The sequence below is a fragment of the Anthonomus grandis genome, chromosome 4, assembly GCF_022605725.1.
Source record: "Anthonomus grandis grandis chromosome 4, icAntGran1.3, whole genome shotgun sequence".
Lineage (NCBI taxonomy): Eukaryota > Metazoa > Arthropoda > Insecta > Coleoptera > Curculionidae > Anthonomus > Anthonomus grandis.
The window spans coordinates 38,873,372-38,891,405 of record NC_065549.1 but is presented as its reverse complement, the minus strand read 5'-3'; the positions used below and the strand labels follow the sequence as shown (position 1 = coordinate 38,891,405).

General features: G+C 32.7%; 1 protein-coding gene across 1 annotated transcript in view; it reads left to right on the top strand.

Moving 5' to 3' along the window:
• The window catches only part of LOC126735355 (uncharacterized), a 38,783-nt gene extending 32,637 nt beyond the window's left edge, over positions 1–6,146 (top strand). Inside the window, exons 3-5 of the mRNA XM_050439315.1 lie at positions 2,268–3,030; positions 3,185–3,507; positions 4,962–6,146. Coding sequence (XP_050295272.1) covers positions 2,268–3,030; positions 3,185–3,507; positions 4,962–5,446 — 1,571 coding nt within the window. The 3' untranslated portion in view covers positions 5,447–6,146. The remainder of the gene's footprint in view (positions 1–2,267; positions 3,031–3,184; positions 3,508–4,961) is intronic.
• Positions 6,147–18,034: the final 11,888 nt, after the last annotated feature.

The window sequence follows — 18,034 nt, the reverse complement described above, 5'->3', positions numbered from 1 at the left end:
TCAACTAAAAAAAAACGCTTCACATGACGTTTATTTCTGATAGGTGTCAAACGGCAGGGTTGTACTTAGCCAACCTCGAATTGGATAACCCGCTATTAATACATGCCAGTTTAGTCACAATCGGCTTGTCTATTAATTAGTATATATCATAATGGCTCATATTCAAAGGGGATAAAGAGTGCGACATCCATTTATATGGTTTTTATCGATAAAATTTGACGTACAACACGTGATTAAAGTCTCGGAAATCGAACCCCTAACACACTATATAATATGAAAATTTACTGATTTTAATTTATCTATTTCTGGTCGAATCACTTTTAAGGTTTTGCTAGAAATTTAATTAAGGTTAGGTATGTATAGAAATTCTTTGAAACAACTTAATGTAGTACGAAAACTTTGTTGTGAAAGTGCTACGGTTGGGAAGTATCTTCAACAGTAATCAGATGTAAACTAAAAGCAATAATTATTCTACAGGCTAAAATTCTAGAGGTCTATGACCTCTTAAATTTTGTGGCAATTCTGAATTTTTCCGAATTTCCTTTAACATACGGAATCGTTAAAAATCCTGTAGGATCCTCTAGTTGCTGTGACTTTTCTTTTATCTTATCTCTGCTGCTTTCATAATAATTATCTTTATTAGTTTGCATGTCTAAGGTGATATTTTTTATATCTCTGCTGAGATCCTACCTTTATTGAACTAGAATGATTGTGCTTAGGCTTCCATTATTATTCTTTACCAGAACACCTAAGAGGGGCAGTGCTGACTCAGTTTCCAACTCCATCGTAACCTTAATGCTTGGCCTAATGTTATTAATGTAATGCAGGAAGTTTATTAGCTCGGTATGGCTGTCCCAAATAATAAATATGTCATCGACATATCAAAGCCATTCCTTGGGTTTGGATGGAACTATACTTATAGCGTGCTTCTCGAACCACTCCATGTACTCGTATAGATTGGCTACTTGGTTGGAAATAACGACAATCCCCTTGGATGCCCTTCGTTTTAGGTGTAAAACCTACTTTGATTTTAAAGTTGAGGTTACGAACATAAATCCTCCAAAATGTCCATGATTCCTTCCAGTGGATGTCCAGTGAGTATTGCAAGTGTCGCGTCCTGTCCGTCAGATATTTCCCTGATGATGTTTAACGGATTCTCCGATAGGCAAGATAACAAGGGAAAAACCACAGCAACTTGAGGATCCTACAGGATTTTCAGGGAAACTTCGGAAAAAATCAAGACAACTGCCAGAAAATTCAACATTAGGACTACCTTCTAAATTATTTATGTTTCTTGGTCCCCTGTTTAACGAATGTAAATATTTTGGATTATTACTTATAAGGATATATGACGAGCTTAGCGTATAGAGTGAGATCATCACATACCAGGGCTGAACTGTTTGGCAAAATTAATAATATCCTATATAATATATCGGTATAATAAGTTATTATACCGACAACGCTAGGCTTTCAATGGAATGTTAAGTATACTTTAACCTTCACATTGAAACTTTGGTGATTACGATTGGCATATAATAGACTAGAGATTTAATATGGATTAGAAAAGAAGAAAACAGATAAGAGAGCTCAGCATATAAAGAGCTGAAAAGAAGACGAAGAAGGAGTGATGAATTAGCTTCACGTTACAATAAATGATTTTTTACAGAAAATTGTCTAGACAAAAAATAAATTATTTCTAGAACTGAATCGCTGGTTTAGGAACAGGTTATCAGCAACTTTGCTCTCCAGGTATCACTACACTATATTTTTAGGGACAAAAGAACCACTATCGGTTCGATTTTTCGAATTCAGTGTTTTCCAGAGTTCAATTCCGAAACCTTGAACACGTTTTTTTCTGAAAACTTCAAAAAAAATCAAAAATTGTTTATGTGAAGATTTTTAAAAGCGAAAAATCACTTTTTTTAGTTAGTTTTGACGTAAAATATAGACAGCACCATTTGTGGGATTTTTTGTAATTTATTAGATCATAACTTTGCGTTTAAAATTATCCACTTATTACTCGAAAAGAAAAATAAAATAGTACAAGTATACACGGTATACAATTTTAATAATAATTATTAATGTCTCAGAAATTACAACAAATTAAAACTTAATTTTTTTAATTTAACATTACCAGAATATGAAACTTCAACTTTAAGATTACTAACGGATAAAAGACCGAAATGTTTAATGTGTATCTTTATTTCCATTTTTCTCAACATGTGTGTTTCTTATTTCCCTTTATAACATAATATTTATTGTTTTAGATACATATGATACTTCCAAGCAACGTTACGAAATATACAAATATTCTCAGCACGATATACCGCCTTACAAAGGAAGTACATCGACCGCATTCAAACCGCCGTCCAAACAATTTTCACCTGTAAACGTGCAGCAGAGCATCCAATACTCCCTGCCCACAATAACACAACATATTCCAAATATGCAAAGTATATTAAGCCCTGGCACAACCTTATACTCCAGTTTAAACTCTCAGGGTCACGTCGGAGGCCTCACGTCTAGTTTATCAAAAGTGTCTGGAATCGACGAACAAAATGGAAGCCCTGTTCCAGTGATTGTACTTCGTATTTATCCAGATCAACTAAAAGATTCTACTATCCAGGCAAATTTGCCAGATAGTCATCCGTTTGCCAAGTCAGTAAACTCTATTAACATTCAATCTTTATTATCGCACTATATAAAAGCCCTTCGGAATCCAACTCCAGAAACATCATATGAAGGTCAAGGTCAATATACTTCTCAAAGATTTAAAGGACAATACCATACACCAAATGATGGTTATCAACAACAATCACCTCAGTATCAACAATATCAACAAGCACATCAGTACTATACTCAGGAAAGTTATGACCAACCAGAATATCAAACTAGTCAACCTGATAGTGGAAATTATCAATACTATCGGCAAGTATATCCAGAAGAAAATCGACCAACTCAAGAGAGTTATCAGCAATATAGTGCACAAGGAGTGCAAGTTCAAGAGGCACCTGCTAAATATCAGTTCAGGTAAGCAAATCCCACCTCATGTTTAATAATTAGTAGTTAAAGTAGTGCATGAAATATTAAAAAAAAGTTTTATAACAGTGCTAATGCACTTTAGCAAAAAAGACATTTTTGCATTGGTCTAGAAACTTTACCACTTACTTTCTTTTTTTTATAGGTATGTAGCAACTAAACCCCAAAAACAAGCACCAAGTAAACCCACAGTTCAACCAACACAAGAGCCACAACAACAGTATTACTACGTGACTCCTAGTAATTATCCTCAAGACTCTGCTCAATACTACCAATTACCCCAAGAAAGTCCAGTTTCTCAGCAGTACTATCCTGCAGAGCAGCAACAATACCAACCAAATTATGAGTCTAATCCAGAGCAGTACTATTCCCCTTCCCAAGCTGCGTCTAATAACAATGAGAAGCTTTTAACTGAGGAAAATTATCCTGGAGTTAAACATACAAAAGTCATATTTAGGACTAAGAATGGTAAGTTTTGATAGATAGTAAGTTACGTAGTTCAAGATTTAAATTCAAGCATGAGGTAAAGTTTTTACTTTTCTGTACATTAGACAGGTCAGTAGTGATAGTAAAAGGTTTTTCGCTGAATGTATCAATATCATATTGTCTGCGGGTAAATTGATGCACCCCTCAATTTCCCATTGCACCAGATCAACAGCCTTGGAAAATCTGTTAAGGCGCACTGATTTGAGAAGATTTATGTCGCTGGGCAAACTCTGAAGTTTCCAAGGTACCTGGACCTTAGAACATTGAAAGGCTAGAATTAGCATTGCCGTGGAACTATGGGTGGTTTGTTTGCTTGCAACATCTCTGATACAATGATGCCGAATGCTTATGTAGGAGTTGCAAAAAACACTTTATAATATCATAAAAATTTGTCACATATTTTACAGGCACGAAACAATACAAATGCACAAAACAATAAAATATGTAGCATTTTTTTAAATAAATTTTTGTTAAATGAATGTATATAACGTATATTAGAGAAAAAGGCAACATTGCATTTAGAAAAAAAATTTGATTACTGTTTTTCGACAGGCAAACCACACAAATCTATAGGTGGTGATTGCTGAGATACCACTTTATATCACGCGATAGAAAAGCGCTGTCGAATGCTTTAGAGAGATCATTGTTCATTGTATCTACTTGATGTCCCTGTTCTACTTCCGAAACTAAAAATTCTTGTAGATCTCAATATTAGTTGTTGTAGATCTCCTTCTATAAATAAAACCGTGCTGAAGAGGAGTGATGTATATTTTGAAGGTTCTACAAATTTCCTCTCTTATGATTAATTAAAGGAATCCAATGATCCTTGAAAGATTCTGTGAAGAGGGGAAACGAGGATATACAATATTGCGAGTTTTTGCATTATTGGATGTGATCGTTTGTGTAGATGTTGTACAACAAAACATAGTTCAGTTAATAAAAAATATCGCACTTCTCATATATTTTTTGGTTGGCTTATTCTTTTATGGGGGCTTTAATTAATTTGAGTAATTATGGATTGTTTGTAAGTAAGACCATTGTGCTTAATAATGGGAGCTGTATTAATCCACTGTAATCATTTGATTTGAATTTATAGGTTTACATCAATTTAATTCAACTCGTGCAAAAATTTGGTGGAAGGGTTCGAGACGAAATTGCTGAAAATCTTATTCAGTGATTAAGCTCATTTTTTGGTTAAATATTCAATAAGCAAAACTGCTACGTTTAAAGTAAAGACAACATTTGCCTCGTTATCACTGATGTATGACCTTAGCAAAACGTAATCGAAATTGGATTTTCCATCCTCTAAAAAAACACCCTTTACATTATTAATATAGCCTTTGAGCTGAACCTCTTTATAAAAAATTGAACCAGTAGATATATTAATTAAGATTGTGCTATTTAAAGTTTGATTTTAATTATTTTCTTTATCTTAGGAGGAATAAGAACTACGCAACAGGATTTAGCCCAACAAAATAAAGTAAAAACCATAAAAATTCATGTTCCTAATGACATAGCAAAAGTAGAGGTTCAAGAAAGTGAAAAGGCATATCAAGGTCAGCCTGAAACGTATTTAGAACAGCAGCCTACAGCACCAGAAACATATGAGCCAAGCAGTCCTAATGCAAATCAACAAAACAAATACGTCTTACCGCAGCAAGAGTATTATACTGAAAAAGATACCACGTCTTCCAATGATGAGCGGGGATATAATTATCAAAATATTGACTATGATCAGATGATTAGGTATTTTCAGCAAAGGAGCGCGATGCCCAGCTATTTTTACCAGAATCCTGAAGAAAAAGATAGTAAAACGTTACCCAGTGAGGATGTGATTGCTGCCTATGAAGAAGCTGCTTTTCCTTCTACCACAGGATCACCCGAAAAAAAGAGGAAGGTTAAGGGAAAGAAGAGGACATAACCAATAGGAGCTAAAATAAGTAATTGAATTTTAAAAAACGTGAAGAATTTTCTGTTGTATTTATGTGATGAAAAAAAAATGAAGTGAGTACCTGTATTAGTTAAGATTTAATAGAATTTAATACAAGATAGTGATGTAATTTGTGAGATGTTCATTACGAGATGATATAGAGATTTAGAAAATTTAATAAATTCGTGTTAAGATATGCAAGGTAATAAAGTCATTTTGCGTTATTTAGATTAGTTATATATTTTGGAATTTTATGTAGTATCACAGTGCACTACTGAAAAAGTATCGCATTTACTGACTAATAAATATGTTTAGTGTCCCACCTTACATCAAAAAAATCTCTTTGTAAAGATATAGAAAAAGATTTCTGGATCTGTTAAGAAATCCTTAAATATATTTTTTAAACCGCCTTTTAATGTGTCTTTCTTATATTACGCAAGAACTTGTACTACTAATATCGTATATAACTCAGGTCAAAAGGTGTGAGATGTGACTTGGATAATTTGCTATCCTTCAGGCAGCAGACTTAACACTTGTCGAAATTCACGTTCTTTTGCTCTTCGGTGTGCAATATATTACTAATAAAACAAATTCGAATTTTTCAATTGTAAATTTATTATTATATGTTATTATACTTTATGTTAGAAAATAATATGATTGTTAATTAAAATAAAGATAATATTTTTTCAGACGTCTTGTATGATTAATAAACCATTAAAAAACTGATAGCATTATAAGTTATTCTTCTGAATTTATAAATGACACACACTATAACGCAATCCTCAATCAATTTTTTACAATCTAAACATAGCCTTTTTCTGGACTGTATAACAGTGGCGGCTCGCGCCCTGTAATCTAAGGTAGGCGACATATTATTATAACAGTACGCACACCGAGTAGCCCGAGCTCCCCCTCCCCCCGCTTTTTCGGGATTTAAAAAAAAATTGTGGTGCCACGGCCAGTTTTCATTAATAATTTACTAAAATTAAGAAAAAAAATAACGTTTTCGAAATCTTTTAAAAAAAATTACCTACAAATAATATTTTTTTTTTAATTTAGATTTCAATCAACAAAAAAAAATGCGGAAACAAAAAAAACATAATGAAACACACCTTTACAAAGATGTATGAATTTAAATTATGATTATGTGTTATATCCATATTTCATTTAATTTCACTAAATCCTTAGATATATACACTACCTACTGTTATTGACAGATACCTACTATAAGATGCAAAGATGCAGTAAATATTCTTCTATATTATAAACAAATACAAATAAATTAATTTTTATTAACATAGATCTTTTTTACTTACTTACCAAAAATGCATGGTTATTTAATTATGCACCTTTGAGCTTATGTAGTTTTCTTCTTTTTAATACTATTTCTAAAAAAGATTAAAGTTGAATACCATATAACTAAAACTAGACTGCCATGAAAAATTTACATGTTTAATATTTTTTACATTTAAGTAAGAAAACAGAATTTGTATTGCGTGCTAAATTTTTTTCCACTTGAGCTAGGTTTAGTACAATCGTACTCTAAAATCACCAGCCCTTTCCCCTTTATCGATCGACGAACGAGCGCTTCGAGCGAATTGACGAAGACGGTCGAACAGTGCACTTTTTGTCGCATAGAATAATTTTGTTTCACGTCGGCCGCTGTAAGTTTTGTATGGGAGATTGCTGCCGTAGAGACCATTAAATACAGGCGGTTGGAAATGTCGCCTTCCCATATTGTATAATATCGTATTCATTTGATTTTATGAGGCGAGTCGCTTTAGACTAGCTCAGGTTTCACGTAAAGTGGCGATAGATGCATGCATATTAACATTAGACTAGGAGGTTTATCAGATATTTTAATATTACATTAAAAAGAATGATTATATTATTATGAAAATGTAAATACGTTAATTATTCTCCTAGTTTTTGTACAATTTTATTAGTATTCTGTAGTTAAAATTGATTCGTAGGGTTTCTTTAGGGTTCTACTTACGTTTGGTTTATTATTTTTATCTATAGTGTTTAGTTTTTAAGTATTCATCTTGTTTGAGAGCCCCATTTTGGCCCAAATTTAGGTTATTTAGGTTATATTATTGTAAATCCCTGTAGTTCTAATTTTCTAGAATTTGTATACTTGCTTGTTTTGACTGTCAGTATTCTCCTAAAATTATTGGTCTCTTTCGGCAAAAACAATGAAGATAATTCTAAATATTTCGAAACTGTTCCATCGGGTTTTAAAAAGGACACGCTTTGTGACAATTCATTCAGTTTTAATTGTTTAGTTAGTTTTTACCTTGGAAACAATTAAACGACAGTCAAGGCGAGTTAGGTTAGTGTTTTTGGCGTTGACAATAAAAGTGTGTTCCCGAATTTCGTTACAATATAATATAAATTATAATGGTCATTTTTTTTCAAATTTACAAGTGCATTTTATAAGGTAGGCGGCGCCTACCTTGCCTACCCTTACGAGCCGCCGCTGCTGTATAACCGAAAGAGTAATCCAAGTCCAAAACCAGCTAATAAGAGACAGCCTAAGGCTTGACGTCACAGACAGGGGTGGAGCTTATACCGACTCCAAACAATTTCGTTGATAACAGTAAGCATTAAAACCACCCAATTCTGCCACCCAATCTAGCCATAGCCCCAAATTTTGGCCAATCAAAATCGATGTGGCTACTTTGAGTGGCATAATGTTATTGTATGGGCCAGATTGGGTGGCAGAATGTTTTCGACGCAGAGCATATCTATTATAATTAACAAACAATATGTTTGATGTTAAAATATTTATATTGATTTTTGTATTTAGAAAGATAGATTTTATTTAATTAAATTGCTATTTATCCATAGAAATAGACTAGAGAATATAAATTAAATTAGACATTACATTTTTAAGCAAGGATCAGTACGTAATATTACATAGTTTTTAACACACGATACATTATTTAGTATGTGGCACTTTTAAATATTAGTAATATTTGAAAGTGCCACATACTAAATAATAGATCGTGTGTTAAAAACTATGTAACGTTATAAAGAGTTCCTCTTAGAGAGTCTTTTGAGAATATATTGAATAAATAGTTAGTTTTAAATATTTGTATATTTTTTAAATATTAGGTATATTTTGCAATCTTTAAAACTTGGTTTTGCTAACGAGATAATGATATTTAGATATTGTATCGCAATGAAGGATATATCATATTTTATATGTATATCACGCATGAGCGCAATTTTTAATAAATTTAGGGTTTATAAAAAAGGGGTATTAATTTAAAATTTAAGTTCAAACACTTTCAAAAACACGCAGGATTTACCTATATTTAGATACATACATATGTAAGTACATACTTACTTTTTTATGGTAGGAAATTTATTTAGGCAGATAGTATTACTTGTAGGATTATGTAAATTATATATGAAAATATCACATTTATAGAAATTAATTTTATAAAAAAAACGACATATTTTTAGGGTTTAAAAATGGATATAAACACATATAATTATTATGTAAATGTATATTAAAAAAATATAAACTAATCCTTTATATTATACATAGCTGTATTTGATATACATTAATTTACCTAGAAGTTTAATGTAGTTTAATGTGCATCGCTATGTTTTAAGGCATTGGGACGATTTTCCCGAACGTTTTTTGCCAAATTAAGTATGTGGCCGTTTGGCCCTTTTTCTTAAAGATTCGCATTGGGCTGGGCGGCCTATAGAAGCTCTTTTGCATCCCCTTACTACTCCTGGTCTTTGTCGAGCAACAGCAGTAGGTTGCACATTAATAGCTGACCTCCTTTTAACTTTAAGTGGGCTGCAGCCTCCAGCTGTATTTAAAAAAGTTTCCCAAGCATTTTTTGTTTTAATTGAGCTCAGTCGTGACATAAATTTGGTTGAACTTTGGGCAGTGGTACCAAACTTTACATGATTTTGCTTCATTAAAATAATAAGTGAGGTAAACTGATCCTCACTAATGTTCTCCTCTTGCTGAAGGTCAGTTGATGTTTGGTGATTATTAATATTATTTTCCGATATTAAACCATTATTTAAGTTTACATCAGTAGCCAAATTTTCGTCAGCTTCACCCACTCGTTCAGTCATGTTTTGATTTGTAGATGTAAATCTTTGATTGGGCATTCTCTCCAAAAGCTAGATGAGCCATTAAAAACCTTGATTCGACACTAAAACTTTAAAGATGTATATAAAGGTATTTAAAGATGCTTTTTGAAAATAATTCAGAACTCTAGCCTGGTGTTTACAAAAAGAGCCTAGCCAACTTCACAGCTGCAAACTCCGTTTGAAATATCAACGTCATACTTTTTATCCGAATTTTCCCTCGGGACAGAATATAGGGTATTAGATATAATGATCATTTCAATAATTCCTACTTCTACGTTCATGAACAAAGCGACAAGTTATAATAAGGAGTAAAGTTTTTGAGACTAACTTGTAAACTAGGGGGTTTAGGGTAAAAAGTGTAGGTCAGTAGTGTAGTTGATGCATTTTAGTTTATTTTTTGGCCTTTGGCTTGGCTTAAAAAATAACCTTTAAGTGCTCTATTTTTTGCTTCAAAAAACTATAATACCTCAAAACAATCACCAAATAACCCTCTACAATATTCCAAAATATATATTTTTTTAATTTCAAGTACAAGGAGTTAAGGACAAATTATTAAAAAACTTAATTACGTGATAGGTGCCTCCTACAAAACGATTTATGGAACTGTATGTAAAATTCATATTACTAAATGAAAGTAGATAAAAATATATACCTAATATATTCATATTTACTACTCACCCAAGAGCATCTTGAACAAACTCACTGGGAATCTGTTTCTCCGACATTCTGAAATAATAGCACTAAAGTTGCTAGCAGTCAAACGAAATTTTCTCACCAGATACCATTTTTCATTTGAAACCTGACCAGTAGTGGTAGCCACAATGTCTTTTATTGACTGATCATCAACAGCACATTTTTTTTTAAACACAGACACTATCTACGGCCTCCAAAAAGTCCTTCGAATCAATTATATCTTCAATTACCACAACTTTATTTTCCAACGGATTTTGTGACTCCTCATTCAATATCCACGTAAAACCAACTGTATTTCCAAAGCTGCGAAGCCTTTGCTTCAATCTGTTAATAGACGCATTTGGCACCTCGCCTTCAAGTGCTGTATAGGGCTTTGGTGGATAAAGCTCTTCTACAGATTTCACCGGCCCATCTTTCGGTCTAGGTGGTGCATTACATACACATGCTTTATCTGTTATCGATATGTTGTAATGCCCGAAAAGGGCTAACGCCGCGATGTGATGGCATTTTATGCCTCTTGGACAAGCGCAAGTTGTTTCCTTAATATCACCGTTTTTTTCCAAAGCTAGAATAAAATTTTAACTAAATTAATGCCATATTATATTAACAAAAGTGAATGTTCCTACCTATAGATACCTTGTAGCTCTTGTTTCTCATACTTGCAAATACATCCCCTCTGATGATTTGCAAATCAGAGTCAAAGTCCATCTTCTTGACGTGGCTGGATTCTAAGGCATTTTCATCTCTTTTTATAATTTTGTTGTCATATATAAAAGCATTGATGCTCGAAAGTTTAAGAACATGTTTCAAAGCCATTCTTTTATCAACAACAAAAGGTTCTGAAAATTAAACAAACAAAAATGTACTGCAAAAAAATATACATAACTTCAAAAAGTTTTAAAGCAGAATTACTATCTTAGATTAACTCACCTGGGCAAAAACAAAAAGAAATCACTTAAAAGACACGTTCCTTCCACAATTTATCCAACTGAATAGTCTTATTTTTTCGTATAAACCACAGAAACACTAAATGAAAACTTCCTTATGGGGATTTACCGTTATCAACGAAATTGTTTGGAGTCGGTATAAGCTCCACCCCTACCTGTGACGTCAAGCCTTAGGCTGTTTATTGTTTGGAGTCGGTATAAGCTCCACCCATGTCTGTGACGTCAGACTTAGCCTGTCTATATGGTAAATACCAAACGCCAAACAGCTGATCCGTGACGTCACGTTTTCCCCTATTTTGGTTAAAACCAAAATCGCAGAAACGCATTGGAAAATATCAACTAAGAACCGCCACGCTGAAAATCGGCTCTGGCGTCCGATCGATATCCAGCAACCAAGCAAATCGAGAACGCAGCATATGTCGGTTGCCAGTAACCGTATTTATAGTCCGCGCTTGCTGTTGTTATTAAATATAATGCCCATCACCTGAAATTCCCAAGGGATTGTAATATTTTTTTGTTTAGATATTAACAATGAATATCTAAATTGAATTATGATGGTCCCAAACCTCAATAAACAAAAGTTTTTTGGTCAAAAATAATTGAATTGTTAGAAGTTAAAAATATAAACGGCTATAACTTCCAAAACTCCCTAAAGATTTGAATAAAACTTTTTGCTGTAATAAAAAATGAACATCTAAACTGATTTCGGATGGTTGCAAACCTCTACGTACAAACAAAAGTTTTTTTTGTAAACAATTATTGAAATGTTAGATGTACAAAAAAAATGTAATGACCATAACTCCTAAAACTCCCAAAGGTTTTGGATTAAACTTTTTTATGTAAATAATAATAAACATCTAAACCGATTTTAGATGGTTGCAAATAAATCTTTTAACATCCAACAATTAAATACTTTTTTACGAAAAAACTTTCGTTTGTAGAGATTTTCAACCATTTGAACTCGGTTTAAATATTTAACTAAACTTATGCCTTAGAGCCAAGGTTAATGCTTTATTCACATCAAAAAATGTAGGTTTTGTTTTATTTATAAACATATCTGGAGGAAATCTCGTAAGGAATACCCATAGTATTAGTAAGTATAGGTAATTCTATTAACTTAATTTATACAGGGTGTTCATTTCAAAACTTCCCACCACGGATTTACCGAAAACCACTGTTTAAAAAAAAAACGCCGAAATACGTCAAAAGGTTTGTCAAGAGGGACAACTTTCTAACCTAAAATTAGTTCACCTCCTTTCACCCATTGCCCCCCAGGGTCATCCCCTTAAAAATTTTTAATGGCAAGGGGTATAGAGTAATAGCTTGTTTAAAAGGTCTTTCGAAGTCTTTTATTTTGACGTTTGACTTTTTTAAATCGGACTTTTTAAAAATCTTTGTTTATCATTTGGCCAAACAATGATATAAGCGATGTTAAAATTCCTGACGGACATTTTCAAAAACATGTTGTGGGATATCATGGCAGCTGTCGATGATGCGTTGAAGAAGTTCATCCAAACTTTCAGGTGATCTAGCAGGCCATTCTATAGGCCTTCTTCGCTTCGCCCTATCCATTTATCTGAAACCTCGTCGTCTAGTCATTGCCGAACGGGAAGAACATAGTGAGGAGGAGCGCCGTCTTGCTGAAAATATATTTCAGCCTCATCAAGTATAGGTTTTCCATCATCATCGATTTGGTTTTCAATGGTTTCAGTGATAAGCGGATTGATGGTATTTTCCAACATATCCAAATAAATGTCTCCATTTTAATTTCCGTTAATAAATAATGGCCCAATCACTTTATTTCCTAAAATGCCAGCCCATACATTAATTTTTTGAGGGTACTGGGTATGCGCTTCTACAAATGCATAAGGATTTTCATCCAATATCTACAGTTATGCTTATTAACAAATCCATTTAGATAAAATGTGCATTCATTGCTGAAGCAGATATTCTTTACATGAATAGTATTATCATTAATCGCTTCAGTCATTTTTTCACAAAACTCAACTCGCCTATCAAAATCGTCTTCGGTTAACTCTTGCAATATTTTCATTTTGAATGGATGAAATTTATGAAGTTTGGTAACTGTGTGAACAGAGCCTAATGAAATACCAGTGGCAGCAACAATTTTGCGTAATGAAGTATTAGGATTTATTCCAAAATAACCCAAAACTTCAACTTGAGCGGCTTCATCCAAAATTCGCCGATGATCACGTTTTTTATTTGCATCAGATCCAGTTTTAGTAAACTTAGTAACAAGGTCCAAAACATTCCTATGCGAAGTTATCTTCTCCGGATGTCTGGCGTTAAACGTGACGGCAGTTTGCCGAGCACATTGAATTTGGGCACCATAAATTAGAATAATTTCCACTCTTTCGGCTAGTGTGTAAACCATTTTGAAAGTAAAATCTTCAATTCAACAAATAAATTTTCACTATTCCAAGACTGTCACAAATGTAACTGACGGCAAAATAAAATTTTTATTTTCCTTAGCAACTATAAATAACTAAGCAGGTATAACAATAAATAGAGTTCGCCCAGGATATCTGTGTTAATGAAAAGAATGCGGAAAAAAATTCAGGTTGTTATTTAGTTTTTTCCACGTCTAATCTTGCTGTTTGATTAGAATTGCTGTTTATGTTGGTAGTTTCCGTTTTAAATTACAAACGAATTGTAGATTTGGCAAACCCTAACGGGCAACATTTTGAACATTTATTGAAATAAAAACTGATATTTTCATGTTTTTGTTTTCTATCTGAACAAATTAAGATAAACAAAGATTTTTCTAATTTTCTCGAAAACGAATCGACCGATTTAAAAAAATCCAACGTCAAAATAAAAGACTTCGAAAGACCTTTTAAACAAGCTATTACTCGATACCCCTTGCCATTTAAAATTTTTGTTCCCCTTGATAAACCTTTTGACGTATTTCGGCGTTTTTTTTTTTAAACAGTGGTTTTCGATAAATCCGTGGTGGGAAGTTTTCAAATGAACCCTGTATGTAGGAATTCATTGAAGAATTTTTTTGCCTTTTGAAACATGCCAAGTCCCTGCTGTGTTCCCGGATGTAAATCTAATTACAAAAGTAGTTTAAGGGCAGGAGAGGCAAGTATTTCTGTTTTTGGCTTCCCCAAAGTAAAAAGAATAACTTAAAATTAAATGGCTTAAAGCCATACCTAGAGATAATTGGGCTCCTACTCAATATTCTGTGGTTTGTTCCAAGAATTTTGACCCGAATAATATTATCCGTGAAGATGATTAATTTTTACCTGATGGCACACTCACTAAGTTTAGAGTTAAAGCAAGATTAGGTTGCTCAGCAGTAGTGATGGTATAAAAGACCTGCACCTGCTCTTTTAGACCTAGTTCGCCATTTCGGAGCGGTGCACCTGATCCCAAAACCTATAATACCCAGGTGTAGGTGCACTACGGATTTGTTAGTGTAATGTCAGATCTTGAACCGGTTCGAAACGAATCTGGCGTGCACCTACATAAAAGATTACAGTGCAGTTGCCGCCATCTAATCGCAGATTGTCAATCAGAACAGCGAAACAGCCAAACATACAATTTCAATGGTTTGATCCTCTCAGGAATCGGGATATCAATACCAAAGCCAAGCAGAAATCTATAAGTTATTACAGTATAATAAGTATAAGTACATAGTATCATAGTAATAATATTCATTTAAATTCTTAAAAGGGGTATTTGATTTGAACTATTTGCTTTCATAAATTCATACATATTACATTACATATACCTACCTAACAGGAATAACATGATGATTAGTTATAATTGAACATAGAAATCATAGACATAGAATTTAGAATGTAAAATTTTTGTTAATAATAATAATACCTATCTCATGTGAATATTATTTAAAAATCTTTTATTTTTATTAATTTTAACTATAACACTAAAAGGTGGAAACAGTAAATAGGAGAGGGTCATATAAATAAAAAGCATAGTTCGAATCTTGGTTCAGACCCGTGCACCTGCACCTGATTAACGGAGCTAGGTTCACAGCCGGAACTGGAGAAGGTGCACCTAATCCCAAAAAGGAACTGATCTTACCACCTCTACTCAGCAGTGCCTCAAATTTTTCCAAATTTACCTGCATATTTAACAAAAAATAGCCTCTTTCTAGAAAAAGTCCAAATAAAGTAATAGTGAACAAGAAAAATAAAACATAAAACTTTTACCAGTCTTTGTAATTATTATCTTTCTTTCATTTACAATAATAACCTATATACTTAGTTTTATATCCTACAATCCCAAATATGTTCATGACCAAATAGGTACAAACAGGTAACAAATTAATGTAAATAGGTACTCGCGTATTGGTATTAGGAGCCTATGGAATTTCCAGCGTTCCCCTACACCCTGGTAAACACTATCACAGATCTAAATAGCTACGCAACAGATAAATTCTCCAATAGGCAAAGTGCGGGCCCGAAATGTCGCCCGACTTTTAAGCCGGTTGACCAAACGAAGATTTTCTTTCCTTCGTTGCAAAGTTTAATCGCCGCAGACGGGAGACGGGCGACCATTTCGAATGAAAATTATTTTGCATCGTCAGAAGAGATTTTATAATTTTAATGTTATTCTCTGCTTGAACGCTGTGTGTTTATCGGCTCTTGATACGATATCGGAAAATATTTATGTGATCATTAGTTTTATGTTTTTTTGAGTATATAATGGTAGTTTAAACTTTTTTAGTTGCAGATATTTAAATTAAAATAGTAGTGTTTATTTTTTTTATTCTGTGTCGTTTTTTTTTAACATTAAAACGTTTTTCTAACACCATGGCTGCCGCCGTAAGAACTTGCGTAGAAAAGGAATTAATTAGTAGAGAAATGGGCACTAATACTGCAGACTTTATACAAAATATGAACAATTTATTTGACGCATTGAACAGCAAACGCCTATATACAAAAAATCCATTTAGTTGCGGAATTAGTGACCAAAATTGGTCGGTTTTGGAAAAAAATGTTTGAATCGTTGCTAAAAGTAAGTGTAGTTTTAAATAAGAAAAAAAATGTCAGGGAAACGATAAAAAATAGACCACCGTGTTTTAATGGACTGGTTCAATCAATCAATGCAATTACAGGTTTATACGAAGATAATAATTTATACAAAAATTAGAAAATAACAATTTTTTATTAACAAATCGGTTAAACCAAGATTTTCTGGAAAATTTTTTTTCAATGGCTCGGCCACGTGGGGGTTGGAACCTAAACCCAACAGCAAGATCTTTCTGCTTGTTTTTTTAGGATTAAAACAGTTACAGACCTACTTACCCTATCAAACGTGTCTAATTGTGAAATTAACACTGACAAACAGATAATTTTAATTGATGAAAAGAAAAACCAAGCGGAAAATCAAACAAATATGCCAGCAGAACTTGAATATGAGAGGGAAGACATTTCGAAAAATTGTGATATAAATGTAGACAAACTGTTAAGTACCAATTCCACAAATTTTTTAGAAGACTGTGCTAACACCTATTATGCTGAATAATTAATAAAAAAGGTTTTGGAAAAGTTCAATTGTTCAACTTCTCTAAAACTAAATAAATAAACTTCTGGACAAAATTATCCCACCACTAATTATTTTGTCAAGAAAATTTAAATAAAAATAAATATCAGTTAAAACAGTTATAATATCTTTTCTCGTATAAAAAGCAGAACTGGACAAAAACTATGTTTATGCATTATCATGGAACATGCTGCTCGTGAGGAGTGAGAATACATCCGCAGGAAAGTTTTCATAATTTGATACGAGGAATGCTGCGAAGACTTCAAGCGGTCATTGCAGCTAGAGGTGGCAATACACGTGATTAAGAATTCATTATGGGTCTATTGTTTTATTTTTGTATCAAAATTGAAGTTAGTGAAAATCGATGCTTTTCCTTGTATTGAATTTAGTTACTTAAATCTCGTTTTGTTAAATAGAATATAATTGTTTTTGTTAATTAATAATGCATAGTTAACAATGCTTATAAGTTTGCTTATTTTTTTATCTTTATTAAAAAAAAATCTCTAAAAATCAAGTGGTGCGATAATTTTGTCCAGGAGTTTATTTAAGTGAACCATCTCAATTATTTTTATTAAATAAAAACTACGGTGGACATGAAACTACATACTTGGTCTATCCGACCGATGATGTTTCAGTGGTGGTTAAAAAATCAATGAAAAATTTTGTTAATGAATTTAAGAAAATTGGGTACCATGAGTTTCTACGAACAAAAATAAAAAGTAAAATTTTGTCCAGAAATTTTAATTGGTTGGGATCAAATAGTCATAAGTGCTATGAGCACAAAATGTTTTTGTTAACAAAACTTGTGCATACGAATTTATATAAGTTTTGTAAGTGGTGCCGAAAGAACTCGTATAATCGACAAAGATAAATACCAATAATATTCTATTATTTTTTTCTGTAAAATTAATTTAACAACATTTAATATTTAAGATCCCTAACTATTTTGTAACCCTGTATGTAGAAATGTTTATACTTTTCAATAAAAAATATGTACATATTATTTAAAATTCCCATTTGTATTAACGAGAAAAAAAGTTTATCCGAAGCATGTTTTTTAAAAAGTAGTCAACTTTGGGGCGCCATTCTCGCTAAACGGTAGGTGATGGACATATGCTGTCGCGGACTTTTGTAGGAAATAAAGTCTTCTACTATAAGGGTTTTTTTTAGTAAAATGTTTAGTTTTTTTTAGTAAAATGTACAGGAAATGCTACCTTCGCAAAAAACCAAAAACTACCCCCTTTAGGGGCTTAAAACGGAGTGATTCGGGAATATTATTTTT